Source organism: Protomyctophum bolini (assembly GCF_963924005.1).
Source record: "Protomyctophum bolini genome assembly, chromosome: 6".
Classification (NCBI taxonomy): domain Eukaryota; kingdom Metazoa; phylum Chordata; class Actinopteri; order Myctophiformes; family Myctophidae; genus Protomyctophum; species Protomyctophum bolini.
Window position 1 is genome coordinate 37,246,669 of NC_137867.1, and position 17,065 is coordinate 37,263,733.

The 17,065-nt window shown below is 41.8% G+C and overlaps 1 protein-coding gene across 1 annotated transcript in view; it reads left to right on the forward strand.

The window, feature by feature from the left end:
• The window catches only part of grin1b (glutamate receptor, ionotropic, N-methyl D-aspartate 1b), a gene marked incomplete at both ends in the record, with an annotated part of 67,060 nt that extends 51,807 nt beyond the window's left edge, over positions 1–15,253 (forward strand). The window contains 5 exons of the mRNA XM_080765779.1: positions 392–553; positions 1,070–1,179; positions 1,647–1,792; positions 10,977–11,078; positions 15,188–15,253. Coding sequence (XP_080621905.1) covers positions 392–553; positions 1,070–1,179; positions 1,647–1,792; positions 10,977–11,078; positions 15,188–15,253 — 586 coding nt within the window. The remainder of the gene's footprint in view (positions 1–391; positions 554–1,069; positions 1,180–1,646; positions 1,793–10,976; positions 11,079–15,187) is intronic.
• Between the last annotated feature and the right edge of the window lie 1,812 nt (positions 15,254–17,065).

Here is a 17,065-nt window from a genome sequence, read left to right on the forward strand (position 1 = left end):
AAATGACAGAAACAAAGTGTGGAGATATTTGTACTATATACAGCATAAGGCATATCATTGAACACTGTAAATAGTAAATACTGTATATCATATCATAATCATATCATATAACATAGTAGTTTGTTTACTGGATATAATTTAAACAACGCTGCAAACGTAAATCTGCTAGATAAAATGTAAAGAAAATATCCCTATACTATATAATTTACAGTAAATATTTATTTGCTGACATAGCTGCATGTCTAAACGATATCACTTTCTGTAAATATACTGTATCTTGGCTAATGCACATTCATACATACTGTATGTCAGATATCCACCCTAACACAGGGTAATCAGCGTATACTGTCAGTTATGAGAAATCTATGTTCCTCTGCTCTCCTCTCCGCAGTAAGCTTCACGCGTTCATTTGGGACAGTGCTGTGTTGGAGTTTGAGGCGTCTCAGAAGTGCGACTTGGTGACAACCGGAGAGTTGTTTTTCAGATCAGGGTTTGGGATAGGAATGCGGAAGGACAGTCCCTGGAAACAGAATGTATCACTGGCCATTCTCAGGTATGAAGAAATACTGTCTTATGTCTTGAAGTCTGTCAAGAAGGAGAACAAGGCTGGTATGTAACTGCAGAGGCCTGCGTATAAAGGCCTGCGTATATTCTACTGTATCTCCCCTGGTTCTCCAAACTTTTGAAAAGTCTTTACAGATTCTGAACAATTCCCTCAGAGATCTATACTAGTGTTAGCCTAACGACAAGCTATGAAAGTTTTCCTAGAATTCTCCTATGGATATGAAGCATTGACAGAAGGTGGAAATGTACAAATATACCCAAAGAGTAACACAAGAAACACTAGAAACACTAGAAACCCAAAGACTTTCAGCCCGGAAGTTTTAAGACTTTTACGGCAGAATTAATACAACTTTATCCAGAAACAGGCTGTATCAAATATGAACATCATAAATGATCATCATAAACGGCGCCCTCTAGCAGCAGTGACGTCAGACTTCAGTGGTCTATGATTCAGAGTTGGTGATATATCGTGCGTGCGTGCGTCTATACTTTTCTGCCCATGCAGTTCTCATGAGAATGGCTTCATGGAGGACCTGGACAAAACCTGGGTTCGATACCAGGAGTGTGACTCCAGGAGCAACGCCCCGGCAACGCTCACCTTCGAGAACATGGCTGGTAGGAATCACTATGGAGACTCTCTGTTATGTGCATTACAATATAGACAGAATAAAATGCCTATTTTCAATCTTTGCCAACATTACTTTATTTCAAACGTTTTAAAGGTTTCGCCTACTTTAACTAATTTATACAACAGCTAGTTCCAAGTTCCAACCATGAATTGTAATTGGCCAAAAGTCATTCAGACTTCAGAGCCGTGTCAACAACCTCAATAAACAAACTGGTAAATAATTTAAAGTGTTACTCTATGATGCGTTGTGTCCGGGTTCAATCCCCAGCTCCTCCTGGTTGAAGTGTCCTTGAGCAAGACACTGAACCCTTGGAACCTTGTATGGTTTCCTCTGCCATCGGTGTGTGAAGGGTCGGAAAGACTAGAAAGGCGCTATATAAATGCAGTCCATTTACTATTACAATGTAGGACTGCTAATACTACTACTGTACTAATTTTAATAATGTCGTCCCAGGTGTGTTCATGCTGGTTGCCGGGGGCATAGTGGCAGGAATCTTCCTCATCTTCATCGAGATCGCCTACAAACGACACAAAGATGCTCGCAGGAAACAGATGCAGCTGGCGTTTGCTGCGGTAAACGTCTGGAGAAAGAACCTACAGGTTTTGGATTCTACTCCATTTTACATTATTCTATTCTATTCCACAGGATTCTACTATATTGCACTTTAGTCTAATTTACAGCACTCTATTGTGCTGTAATCTATTCTACTCTACTCTGCTCTGTTCTGTTTAACTCTTGAGCTTACCCTCTGGATTCAAAGCGTCTGTGACCCCTAAGGGGTCACTGCAGGGGAATCACCAAATTATTCTTTGAGAGTAAAGTTTTACTTTTTTTAAATACTTTATGAAAATACACATTACATCATTGCATCAAAGATCCATTTGTCAACACTATAATCAGTGATTATAGTGTTGACAAATGGATCTATGAACCCATCAAAGCTGCAGTGTCTCATGGAGACAATGAATACTGTATTAACACCTTGCAGAAAAAAGCACAGGAAAGTACAGTTCAATACAAGGGCTGCTAAGAGGATTAAAAACCCAAGAAAGCCTAAGGCTGGTTTCCATTGGGGTCCTTCATATTCAATTCATCAGAACATTTAATGACATACACAGTACTATGCATATAAACGGTTAAAATAAATGATATGTACAGTAAAGGGGGGAGGGGGCTTTGACATTTTACTAGGGCCAGTTTAGAATGGTAACCAGTGTTAATAGACTGAAAACTATTCTGTTCGGTTAAGGTTGTTGGACCATAACCGTAACTCGCTGTATACTGTAGATGACATGGCATCCAGGGCTGGACAAAGATGTGTTGCGCTGCTGTGGGGCTTATGGTGCAAGAACCATGGTAGTTTTAAAACATGGACTAACATTGCTTGTCAAGGATGTGTCTCCACATAGGGTTCAATCAATCAATCAATCAAAACTTTATTTATATAGCACGTATAAAACAACCGAAGTTGACCAGAGTGCTTCACAACAAAAGACAACAATAAACAAATTCAAATACTATACAGTGGCTAAAAAGGTTAAAATCAGTTCACATTAAAAGCAAGGGAAAAAAGGTGCGTTTTGAGAAGGGATTTGAATATATTGATAGATTGAGCAGCTCTAATATGGGGGGGAAGGTTTTTCCAGAGCTTAGGGGCTGCCACCGCAAAAGCGCGGTCACCTCTTGTTCTGAGGGTGCGTGACGTTGGCACGGTCAGCAATGACTGGTCCGCAGACCTCAGAGCTCTGGTGGGGTGGTATTGATGGATGAGTTCGGCCATATATGGGGGGGCCAGGCCGTTGAGGGATTTAAAGGTGAATAAAATAATCTTGAAATCGATTCTCTGTTTTATGGGGAGCCAATGGAGTGAAATTAAGACTGGTGTGATGTGGTCATATTTTCTGGTACCGGTGAGGAGGCGGGCAGCAGCATCTTGTACCAGTTGGAGTCGTTTGAGAGCGGATTGGGGGATACCATGATAAAGGGCGTTACAGTAGTCTAGTCTGGAGGAGATGAATGAGTGGATGACAGTTTCGAATTGTTTGAGGGGGAGGTAGGGTTTGATCTTGGCAAGTAGACGAAGATGGTAGAAACTAGTTTTAACAACCGAGCTGATCTGTTTGTCGAAGTTGAAATGGTTGTCGAATATAACGCCAAGATTTTTTTGCACTGGTATGGATGTTAGATGTAAGGGGGCCGAGGTTGGTGACATAGGGGGGGGTGGGGTGTTGTCCAAAGATGATGATTTCAGTTTTATTGTCATTAAGGTGAAGAAAGTTTGCGTCCATCCAGATTTTTATGTCCTCTAAACAGTTGGTTAAGGGGTTGAGTGAGTTATTGCTGGCGTTGTGCACAGACGTTTGAAAGGTCTGGCTTCCAGAAATGAAATTGTTTACTTATAGGGATACTTCAATTTCAAACTAGTTTGGGGTCATCAGACAGTTTTTTTGTTGCTTGGTTAAATATTTAGATATTTGATATTCATTTTTAACAGACCATGTTAACAGACCTTGGTTCTGGTGACTGATATTGTCCTTCTAATATTTTTCAATTCGTTTTTTCATTTTACTAAAAAATATTACCAAATTATATAAAATAAATAGTTAGAAACAGTAATTGTAAAACATCGGACCCCCTCACGCATTAAAAGGACAATATCAGTCCCCACATCTAACATGGTTAAAATGGAGTCTGGACTGGAGGTACAATGGTCTTGTTTAGGCATGTCTGTTAAAATCTCTCTCTCGGTATATCAAATACTGGTGTGTGTGTGTGTGTGTGTGTGTGTGTGTGTGTGTGTGTGTGTGTGTGTGTGTGTGTGTGTGTGTGTGTGTGTTGTGTGTGTGTGTGTGTGTGTGTGTGTGTGTGTGTGTGTGTGTGTGTGTGTGTGTGTGTGTGTGTGTGTGTGTGTGCGTGTGCGTGTGCGTGTGTGTGTGTGTGTGTGCGTGTGTGTGTGCACACGTGCGAACGAACATTGAGCTCTATTTCCAAAATTTGATAACAGCTACAAGAACAGGAGAGGAGACTCAGTTGGAAAGTCACAGCACGAGATGGCATACTGTAGGTCACAGTGTCAGTACTCTCTCTCGCTCTCTCTCCTCTCTCTCTCTCTCTCTCTCTCTGGGACAAGGCAGGAACAATATGTGACCTTTTTTACCTGTGATAGAACTCCAACCTGCAGGGAGGTCTGTCAGCGGGACCACGCGTAGAATGACAGAGTGCTTATAAAGAGGACACGTTATTTTAAGGCTTTATAGTTGTCTGGTTGGTATAGTCTACAGTATATCCATATATCCATATATGTGGTCATATACAGTATAAGGCATAAGGTACTGTATGAGACATATTTCCTATATATCCACATATATGCACATATATGAAACTGAATATGGCATGTATGCAGCATATATTCTGCATACCTACGAACTCAGAGGAACTGGAATATTCAAAAAAATCAAAATCTCAAGAACTAATACAAAAGAAAGATGTCTATCTGCCATTGGGGTGAATCTGTGGAACGAACTCAATACAGAACTAAAAGAGAGCAACTCCATAAGAACATTTAAAAGATCATATAAAGCTATGATAATTGACAAATATACAAAATCACTTTAATATACAATATGCATAGGCAGTAGTCAAAATAAATAAATATATATATATATGTTTGAAGTAACCACTTCAAACATACATATACAAACACATACGCAGTTAAAGTAAACAAGAATAAAAATATACACTATATTTGAAGCAACCACTTCAAATATAAAAGTACGCTAACTAAATATACTTGCCATATTTTGGCATAATATGGCACCACAGGCCGCCACTGCTATGCCCTATATTACTGATACAGCTACTGTAATGATATAGTAAATTAGAAAATAAGTCATATTGTATACGTTTTTTTATTGTTGTATAATGGTTGTCACAAAACCTCACAGCACAACAGTGTGCCTCAGCAGCACACCATTTGAGAACCATTGATGTCGAGGATGAGTTCTCCTTCAGGCACGTTTCTCATGTAAAATGGGCCTGGCAGACGACGGGTGCAATAATGATGCAACCTTTTTTTGAGACCGCATTCGACTTTGAACTTCAGAGTGGCTCTGTTTGCTCATTTCTGTGGCTGTGATCTACATGTCTACATGCAGGAGTCACAGGACTTTCTAGGCATCCAATCGTGGGAACGCACTTGCAGCTAGAACAGTGTTTCCCTATCTTTTTATAAGCTCCAGTCCAGTCCCAAAACAGAAATTTGATGTGTGCCCGTGGCCGTGACCCAAACTAACAAAATAAATAATACATTGTGCATGAACCATTCATGGCCCACGTTTTACTTTTTTTGTTTTTGCAAAGACGTCCACAAACATCTTGGGCACCCCATACAGGGTACGTCCCAGGACGTCCAGGGCACACAATCTGTTAACAGTGAAAAAATCTGCAAGGTATCAGGTATCTCGAGATACCTGATGAAGGTCGTAGTGGACCGAAACATTGTAACCGAGTAGCCTAATAATGATAAACTACTGCTATAAGTGAAGACAGTGTGCATGGACTTCAATTTTTCTCATTGTTGCACTGGTTGCCTGCGCCGAGTCCTAGTACCTGTCCCAGTAGACATTTCTCTATGAAATAATAATTGAAAAAAGATAGTAGGAAACAGGGGTAACATAATAATATTTACTCCCTCCCGACCCACAGTGATCTCTCGACTTCTAGACTCCTTGATCAGGTCACTGAGTGTATGAGGTCTATGAAGGGTGAAGGCTGTGTGTGTGTGTGTGTGTGTGTGTGTGTGTGTGTGTGTGTGTGTGTGTGTGTGTGTGTGTGTGTGTGTGTGTGAGTGAGTGACCTTGTTCTATCCTGTGGCTGACGAGCTGTAAATGTGATGCTAGTTACTTGTTCATTAATGCTGACAGCTAGGGCTTGTTGTTGTTTGGCCAGTAATTCAGGTCATTACTTGGACTGTTGTAGGGAGGAGCAGGGTTCTATTAAACTACTTAAACTATTAGGCCCAATATGCACTTAAAAGCCAATTCACAAAGCGTCCCATTGCAATGTGTTGTGGGCTTGTAGATCTGCTATTTTTTGCTAGTTTAGTGTTAAGGTCCTGATATGTATTAATTAATACTTGGGGATTTATGTAATTATGAATATTAATATTAACCTTCGAAATAATAAGTACTGTATAACCATAGGCAGAACATAGGGCACATGTAAACTCCAGTCACAAACAGGTCCTTGCACACTGGACGTGTTTTCTGGAGTGTGCAGGGATCTTTAATGTGATTAACACACACATAAATGTATCACAGTCTACTGTATATTTCCCAAAAGGAAATGCATGTTTTAAATTCAATCTGACCAAAACATACCACCACCAGCTATTTCAGAAATATGTACTGCATGTGTGTCACATTATGTCACAGGTCACATGGGCAGGTGTGGATTGAGTCGATCTGTAAATAAGTGGAGAAAACATGTATAAAACAATTTAATACTCAGTTTAAATGCGGTCGGGTAGCAAATGCTACCCTGGGACTCTAAATGACGCCCCTGCTCTTCATTGCACGCCCTCCTGCTCATGTCCCCATTTCTGATCTCCACAAGGCTTCATCCCTCCCAGTCGGTGCTTTTGTCCTTCAGGACTGTGTATGTGTGTGTGGGGGGAGACACACAGGATGCATGCATATTTAACTGTTCAAAAGAAAGATGAGGTTCACATTCGAAGGCAAAGACATTGTGGGAGATAGCGAGCATTGTGCGTATTGTGGGCAGCATGGGCCTGTGGTTTGTTCAGAGAGACCTGACACGCAGTTCATCATGTATTATGGAGCATGCATTATAGACATACATATAGATGAAACATGTATATTTATAAACCCTATTCTACTTAGTCTCTTATGTCTTTATGGACCGTAGCAGACAAAGAGACAATCCATTTACAATGTGCCACATTGAACCGCAGAAAGCCTCCATACTTTCTTGCATCATACACTTTTGTATACAAAATCTATCACTGATCTGCAAGCTGATCTCCATGTTCTGCAAGCTCTATAGAGCATGCTATTTTAGCTCAATGTTTGCCTATTTTTGCCAAATGTACTGCTATTATGACACGCCCTAATAGGGACGCTAGGCTTTAAGTGGTTAAAAAGAACCCGATTGACACTGGTACGGTGGCTTGAGCTAAACTCACTACACTTCATCGGTTGCATTGTCTGTTTGCAGGTGTGAAAAGTGTGTAGCTCTGAGTGATGCATTGATAGTTTAAATCTGGGCTGGAGTATATGGTAGAATGTGACTTATCGGGCGTACTCCTTTTTCGGAGGAACCCTGGTTTCATACAAACCTAGAACATCTATTAACCGTTTCAGAGTAATGTCTTTCCGGCACCCCAGAGCTTCTATTTTAATGGAATCCCGGCACTGATTGTTGTGTTAAGAATGTTTTCAGACTGCACGGCAGCTATCGGAGAGAGCAGCAGAGATTGAGATGGTGTAGGAGAGAGAGATATCAGGACAGCTGACAGGCAGACGGTGGAGGAGGAGAGCGACAGTAGGACAGCTGAGATTGAGAGTGTAGGAGAGACAGTGTATAGAAGAGACAGACATTAGGAGAGCTGAGGTTGAGACAGTGTAGAAGAGACACTGTAGGAGATGCAGGCAGAAAGCTGAGAGATATACTGATAGCTTAATTTTCTCTAAATACCGGACCATACAGATATTATTTAATTACCTCAATAAACAGAAGAAACTTCTTATAAAAATATATATTTGGGTTTATTCCAGAGAAGTGATCTTGGAAATGCTTAGAGTGAGGTTCCAGATATATTATTCTGAAGTTTAAACAGAGATACAGAGTTTTATACACATATAGCATGGGTATACACCATCATGTCAGCCTCAGCTGTGGCTCTATAATGCTTCGAGTTACATGGAAAACATGTTTGTGATGTCAGAACAGGCCAGCTCCATATATGGAGCCTGGGCAGGGCCTTGGCTTTGTCCATCAGTTCCTTGTTAAAACAAGCACTTGCTTAAGGCTTGCAGTAGCGTGCTGGTTGGATTGAAACCCAGGACAATTGTGATGGAGCTTTCATCCTTTAGCATTTCAAAGCCTGAGGGGGTTCTAGGGGGCTCTCAGCACAATGAGGAACAGTTTATAGTTTTAATAGCCTATATTTCACTAGGCCAATGAGAGAATGCATAAGATGTTTCATCTAACAAAGATCTTCTCTTATGGTTGCGAGGCCTCCTGGCACAAAGGTTCTGTGGTGGCTTAATGTGTGAATCTGTCATGATATAACGATGTTTGAACTGCTTTAGAACAGCTGCTTTCTGCAGTGTTTCTGATGATGATGATGATGATGATGTGTGTACTGTGTAGGCAGGGTGGCAGATGGCTGATTTCAGCAGTCACACCTGGTCTGAGTCAAACCAATTGGACCCTAGAGCTGGTGTGACTGCACACCTGTTGTGCATCTAAACAGGACGTATGGAGCTTGTCGATGCACTGCAGGATATATCTGGCATCAGCCACCTTAGACGTATTATACTAAATCCTATACAGCTTGTGCTTACAACCACGGCCCACTTCTGTGGCCAACGCAGAATAAAGTATAGCTTTTGACCGCAACGGAGGCGCACAGTCTCAAACGAACGCACCACCAAGCGAGTTATAATGCCGAACGTTGCTAAGTTCGATTGAGACCGACTCAGTGCGGTTCGAATTGCGACCCGATAGGCACAGAGTAGTAAATCATCTTTTGGCGAGAGCGTTTTCCCCGACTGCCACTCAAAGTGGCTACTGGCCAATCACAGCACGTCCTTGCACAAGTGCACTGGCCAATCACAGGGCATCACTGCACAAGTTGTATAGGTTTTGGAATGACGCACCTTAGACTGATGTTCTTTTAATCCAAGTCTTCCACTGTGTCTACATTGTCACAGCCTCGTTTCTCCATCTATGGGTTGGGGCCAAAACACGGGTCATAATCCTGTTTGTTTGGTCCAAGGAGATTTAGCATTGTTTTGCAATCAACCACGTTATTGGTTTTCATCACAATTGTACCGTATTCATAATGTTACGTCATATCGTTATTATCATGTTAATTTCATTGTGGAATCAGTCGCTGTTTATTCCGATGGGTCAAAGGTCAAGTCAACATTGGCATTGGCATTACAGGGGGCCGATGAATATGATTGGCCACATGTTTGAGGTGAAACATCCATCCCACTCATATTATTATTTACATACCCTCCCCCATTATTTACATACCCTCCCCCATTCCCTGTTTGGTTGCATTCGCTGCATGCATTGGGGAGTGACACACGCATGCACGCACGCACGCACGCATGCACGCACACACACACACACACACACACACACACACAGTCACAGTCACAGTCACACACACACACACACACACACACACACCCCTATTGCCACACACAAATAGACACATGCACATACTAACACACAGACACACACACACGCACACTCCCATGATCCCGCCCGCTCATCATCCAGAGTATTTCCTTTTAGATTGTTGTCCTTTTACTTTACTCCCCGTTTCCGCTGTTGTATTGAGCCTCATGTTGCGGTGTCGATCGATGCAGTAAAATGGAGGTCAATTCTTCTGTTTTACTGAGCATTCCACCTGGGACTGCAAACACTTTGACTGACTGACACACATACCGTATCGTATGCATACATAGATACGCATATCGTTGGCGTTGGGCAGAAACCTCTCATCTCCAAATGAACGCTCCTACTTGACTATATTGTATCGTCACACAAAAGCATCAAAAGTAGCAGATACACACGCTCAAAACGTGGCGCGAAGCTACGTGTTTTGAGCTTGTGGATCTGCTATTTTTGATGCTTTTCAATTTGAATCCTAAACCGTTTTGGACATGTAAGAGGTTTCCACCCCACAGAGATGATATGCAGTGTATATACCTGTATATTAATTAATTCATATATACACATGTATACATATGTATGTATTCGTATACAGAAACATCCCCTGTGAGTCCCACCATAGTATAATATAGCATGGTATACTATTTTATAGCTCAGTCTATGCTACAGTATACTATATTCTACCACACTGCAATACCACACTATAGTACTACATGGTGATACAGTATACCACCATATTTTACTGTGAGACATGAGACACAAGACATGCTAGAGACGTTATACTTAAAGTCGTGGTGAAATGGCTTAGATGCAGTAGTTGTTACTATGTTGTTGCTTGTTTAAAATAAGTAATACACTGGACGTCATCTTGAATGAGATGCAAAACTGAGTGGCTCTGTAATTAAAATTAGGTACGTTTCTAGGAATGTGAGCTATGGGAGAACGGGTGAATTAAATCCAGATTCATTTGTATTCACAAGAATCTATCTTTATTTTCTTTTACATCAGGTTAGGTATGTCCATATTAGAACCAACGGATATGCTCTAAAGGTGTGAAACACGTATTTTTATTTCACCACGTCTTTAAGACATGTTAGACATTATACATAAAATAGATGATATACAACCTAGATATTAGAAATGAGACATCCTTGATATTAGACATGGGACCTTTCCAGCCGTTATTATACCTGAGGCATTAGACATGAAACGTGCTATAGACATTAGAGATAAGACGTTAGACACAAAAGACACTATACTGTACATGAGATACTTAGACATTATGAGACATGCTAGAAAGCTTTACGTGAATGCTTGTTAATGTGTGTACGCTATCATTATGGTCTATTTTAGGATAGGAAAAGTGGTAGAGAACAGCCCGAACTGAAACCCCCTTTTAGGTCCATCCCCACGACCTCCGACCTCAAACGACGTAGGGCCTCTGGAGACACAACGGTAAGGAGATGAAGAAGATACACCTCCTCACCTCTCCTCCTGTTCCTTCTATTCCTCTATGCCATACCAGCTTCTATCTATCTATTTCTCTATCGCTCCTGAGTCCTCTGTCTGTCCCATCCCTTTTCCATCCCTCTCTTTGCTCTTCTCACCTGTCTCTTCATTTTCTTACTCCGTTTCCTGTCTCTCCTCCCCTCTTCCTATGCTCACCTCTGACCTCTCTCTCTCCTTCCTCCCCTTTCCCATCATCTCTCCTCTCCGCTGTCTCCTCGCTGAGTCATCTCTCAGGTGGACCGAGACAAATAAATAAAAAAAAGATGAGAGATGATAAATTGCACATGGAGGTTTTAGGGTCAAACTGTGCGGTTGTTTATCTCCTGTGGACATGCTGCTATTCCTCAAATCTGTCCTTTCTGCTCGTTTTTTTGTCTTTTGTTTTTAGTTGTGGTTTTTGTCTGTCTCCTGTCCACGTTCAGGGTGTCTGTCACTCCCTCTCCCTCTTCTGTCCTCGTTATCCCATCCTCGCTGTCACTTCCTGTCACTTCCTGTCACTCCCTGTCACTTCCCGCTGCTGACCTTCAGCTGGCGAGGCTGGGTGTGGTGTGTGTGGAATACAAAGATAACAAACATTTATTAAAATAAGTTTAATGCTTCTGATTAACTCACTAGCTCATGTCTAACTAGAACAACCTTCTCTTCTCCATCTAACTAATTAGGAACACTTTCTCTTCTTTACCCGCAGGTCGTGCTCTATGTTTTCTTCTCTAACTAATGTGTCGTCTGCAGGTTGTCTCAGGGGGAAAGGAGATGATGATGATATTAGCTGACCTTTGAAGGTCTTCTAATAGTGGTGCTTCTCAAAGCGGGGCCCTTGAAGGGACCCTCAGGGCTCCTTGAAGGGGTTCCAAATGGACCCTTGAGAGTGTGTCCTTTCGGTTGTACGCTCTCAGGGTTTTGGGGGTCCTTCATTTTAATTACAGAAGACTGAGACCCGCTGTTCTAAAACGCTAATACAGTAGCTACTTGAACACATTCACTTCTCTCTCTCTCCGGGAGGGGTTTGAGTCCCTCTGCTGTGTGTCAGACTCTGGGAGGATACAGATCCCTCTGCACTGCAGCAGTCTGACTCTCTCTGGAATCTGGCTGTTTGTGTGTGTTGGAGTTGCACAGCAAAACATCATTGCATTTTTAACATGTTTAAAATTAAACGTTTAGCCCACTTGCATGGAGGACAGTTTGGCTCAGTGGAAGAAGAACACTTTTAAAATTGGTCTACTGGCGAAGGTTTATGTTTGTCCTATTGACCCTGAACACAAGGGTATTTGTCTCTGCAGGACAGACAGTGTTTTTTGAGTGTTGACAGCACAACTCGTTAGCACATTGTATTACTAAACAGTCTGGGGCTATTCTGCAAGTGTTCTTTTTTTGACACAAGGTGTCATTCCAACCAAACACCAAGCTGATTTCACTAATTAGTGAAATCTACATTTAGACATTTCCAGCCGTTATACCAGATACATTAGATACAATCCGGTGTATTTACATTGCATAAAAACAGTGGAATGATGAGGAAAAAAGTGTGGGTTTTGAGAGTGATTTTGAGAGTTGTCTGAAATGATATTACTAGTAGATGTTTCTGTTGGACACCGAGCTGAGGTGTGTGTGTGTGTGTGTGTGTGTGTGTGTGTGTGTGTGCGTGTGTGTGTGCGTGTGTGTGTGTGTGTGTGTGTGTGTGTGTGTGTGTGTGTGTGTGTGTGTGTGTGTGCGTGCGCGCGCCTGCGTGTTTTTAGGCCACGTTACTATACGGCTGAGTTCACGAGGGACTCCAAATGGTGATGGACTTAGTGGGGGTGGTTTATCAGGACTTGATGTGTCGGGTTGGGATGGAAAGGAGGTGATGGGGAGGGGGAACTCTGACCCATTTTTCTTTGTGACCATCTATCTTTTTTCTTTTTTATATGACTGTTTCACTTTGAATGGTGTCTAGCTTCACACACACACACGTGCGCGCGCACATGCGCTCACTCAGTGGCATAAAATGCATAAACTATACTACATTTTTTTTCCCAGCTTGAGGTTTTGTATCAAAGTGAAACGAGAACGACATGGTGAGATTTACTAAATGTTCACTTGGGTGTCCGCGACAGATAGCAGATAGATAGATAGATAGATATATACTTTTTTAATCCCAAATTAAATTTGTTGATAGGAGCTTGAGCTTGCAGATCTGCTATTTTCACTATTATTTGAAACAGGTGGTTACCGTCATTCATAAGTACTTTTCCCCCGACCTAGAAATGTAGTGGGGTCAAAAGTAAAATGTTTATTTTAGAATATTTTGTGGAGTGACATTTTATGGCTTTCACTCCACAAAATTTTAGGTAATGCAGAAGCAGAAGCCTCTTATCTCTCCACATTTTAACGTCTTGTGTTTTTTCCGTAAATGAAACAACCTACTTGATCTTATTACATCGTCACACAAAAGCATGAAAAGTAGCTGATCTGCAAACTCGAAACGCAAGCGCGAAGGGCCGCATTTTGAGCTTATTTGAATCCCGAAAAGTATAAAGGTTTTGTTCATAGTGAGGTTTCCACCCGACAGACGGAGACGATATTATCGTGTTATCAGATCCATCTCACACGGGGTTCACACGTACAGTACGTCTCTGCTTCCCACTGGTGGAAAGTAACTAAATATATTTACTCAAGTGCTGTATACTTTGAGTACAATTTTAAGGTACTTTACTTGAGTATTTCCAATTTCCAATACTTTTACTTCTACTGCGCTACATCTTTACTCAAGTACAAAATGTGAGTACTCTTTCCACCACTGCTGGTACCCATTCATCCTGATCACGTGCACCATGCAGACCCCCCCCCCCCCCTTACAAACGGATGAGTTATGCTGTTAAAATGATTAGAAGGAACCACACAGACAGTCACAGCTCCCATCTGTAGCTTCGCTGTGGTGGACATTTTGCCTCTTCCTTAGTAAGCTAAGGGTCTTCGCAAAAGCCCTTCATAAAATGGCCACCGTTTCCTACAGCAGCCATGATGAGCGAGGCCGGGCATGGCATCCATCGATCTGCAGGACATTTAAGATGCGGGCTTCACGAACAGATTCAGAATGGTGGGGGGAAAATAAGTAGTGCAGTCATCACATGCACAGACTGTTAGGACTATTGTCTCTATCGTAATACTTTCTGAGGCAGATAGATAGATAGATAGATACGTAGATAGATAGATAGATAGATAGATAGATAGATAGATAGATAGATAGATAGATAGATTATGCAGATAGATAGATAGATTATGCAGATGGATAGATAGATTATGCAGATGGTGGGTGATGTCCTCAGGTGTTGATCTCTTGGTGACATCATCACCAGGTTAAAACCTTTCCGGTGACATCATCAGCGAGGAGCTGTTGGTTAATCAGCCTGGCATCGCCACGGCGACACCAGCAGCTCACACGCCACACTGCTGGGTGAGCCGGTTGCTAGGCAACAGCAGCTCAGCGCTGAGAGGAGGTCAGCTGTCTGTGAGGAGAACTTCAACACATGCACATTGTCGCTGTGGGCGGAAACCTCGTATCTCCAAAAACCCTTCCTTTTTTTATCATTATATATAAAATACATTTAAAATGTGTAAAAATTGCGAGCTATTTGAATTTGTAAATCTGGTAATTTCACTACTTCAGTAGTATACTATTGTATGATGATGAAGTATAGTGCATTCATTTACAAAAACAATGTAAAACGTTGAAATGTGCAGATACAAGGTTTCTGCCTGATATGAATAAAGATTCTATAGTCACATGGTTCAGTATTAGACCATTTTAATTCCACCAGTCAAAATTGCAAATATTCAATTTGGCTCTACGGCCAAGTCTCACTGTTGAGCACACACACAGACACTCCTTGACTTTGGCTATGGAATCTCTCTCTGTCTCGCTCCAGTATTAGTTTTACTTCCACCACTCTGAATCTGAGCTTGGTATTTGGCCCTACTACACGTTGGGGGGGGGGGAGGGGTATTAAGAGGATGATGATGATGAAGATTATGTCATTGACGTGTGTGTGTATTTCTCTCTCCATCTCTTCCCACAGCCCTACCCCACTGACATCACGGGCCAGCTCAACCTATCGGATCCGTCCGTCAGCACCGTGGTCTGAGTGGGAACGCACGGTGGACTGATAGAAGGAGAGAAGACGAAAAGGAAAGATGGAGAGACTCTGGGGGGGGGGGAAGAGAGAGAGAGAGATAGAGAGAGACACACACAGAGAGAGGATTCTGATAATGAGCCAGAGTTGCTGGTATACCATTGCTGCTAGATTTCCTGAGCCACACAAACAAACATACAGTACATGCACATTCATTATGGAAACATGCACAGCACACACACACACAAACACTCTGTATTGTGTCTCTCTGGCTGACAGTCTGTCAGTTTTAATATATATTTTTTAAACTCTTGTTTCTTGTTTTAACAACTTTATTATTCTGAGTGGTTTCTCTCCATCGATCTACATCGCATTTACAGAGAAGCCATGAGCTCTGATGATAGTCAGTAGATCAGATGTTTGTGATGTCAGTCTTTTTACTACCTCTACACACCAGTGGTTCGCCAGTTTGCCCCGGGACCCAAGCTAGTGAAAATAACAGATATACAAGCGCACAACACGTCGCTTCGCGCCGCGTTGCGAGCTTGTAGATCATCTATTTACACTATTCTTCTTAATTGTTATTCTTTTTTATTCATGGTATTTCTTAATTGTTTTATAAAAGTATTATACATTTTTTTCATACAAAAAAATCTTTTGAAATTTACATGCATGTTTTTAAAATGTAGGGGAAATTGGATTGTTACTCAAGTCGTGTCCCATAAAAATTGATCCATGACCCACAAATGGGTCCCGACCCACTGTTTCGGAAACGGTGCACTATACACTACACCCCGAACGCAAACCTGACGTCCAATCAAACCGTCTGCTGCAAGCAGGAAGGAATCAGCCTATAGCCACAATTCCATGGGAAACGTAGTTTGTAAATTGGACTCAAGCAGCTGTGATTGACTTTCGACCATACACAAAAGCAGTAATCTGCTTGAGGATGGTCGTTACCATGGCAATATATGCCATGGAGTGTACTGTCAGCTGTAATGAAGTACTACGATCACAGTGAAGAATGACCTTAATGCCAGTAATCACCAACGCACGCACACACACGCGCGCGTGCACACACACACACACACACACACACACGTCACACACACACACACACACACACACACACACTGATTATAATAGAACAATGACCAATAGAAACCAGGCATTTACTCCCTGGTATGCCGCAAGAGTTGGCATTGTCATGGCAACTGGTAAAGCACAGCACAGTTGTGTTTTATAGGAATGTGCATCAAAGTGTACGTGTGTCGACTCATAGGAGTTGGGAGGTTTTATCGTGTGTGTGTTTGTGTGTGTGTGTGTGTGTGTGTGTGTGTGTGTTTGACTTTGTATCTACGAGACTATAACCACGTGCTTCCTCGGTTCCCTCTATGTCGGATGCACTCAGAGGTCATTAGAGGTTGTGCCGTTATTGTATGTGGCTTAGCCTAAAAACAGACTATGTTATATTATATCATATATTTATGTACATTAATTGAGAAAAATCTGGAAGTAGGCTATAAATGATCCCACTGTCCGCTTAGAGTCTATTAATAAATCTAGTTTAGTTGGTCCGTTCTAGTTTAATTAATCTTTGTCTAATTCGTCTAATGCACTATAGTCTAGTTTATTGTCACCTCACATGTTTTCATCAAATATTCAGCTATAGTCATACTTCTAACATGTTTGTACAGCCATGAGTCACTTCAGTAATAATAAGCGAGAGACTGTGATTATACAACGGCTATGGGTGTTATTATACGGGCGCCACCAAGCAGAGTGCCTTACATGGAGACTGGCCGTCGTTCCGGCGGCCCGTTG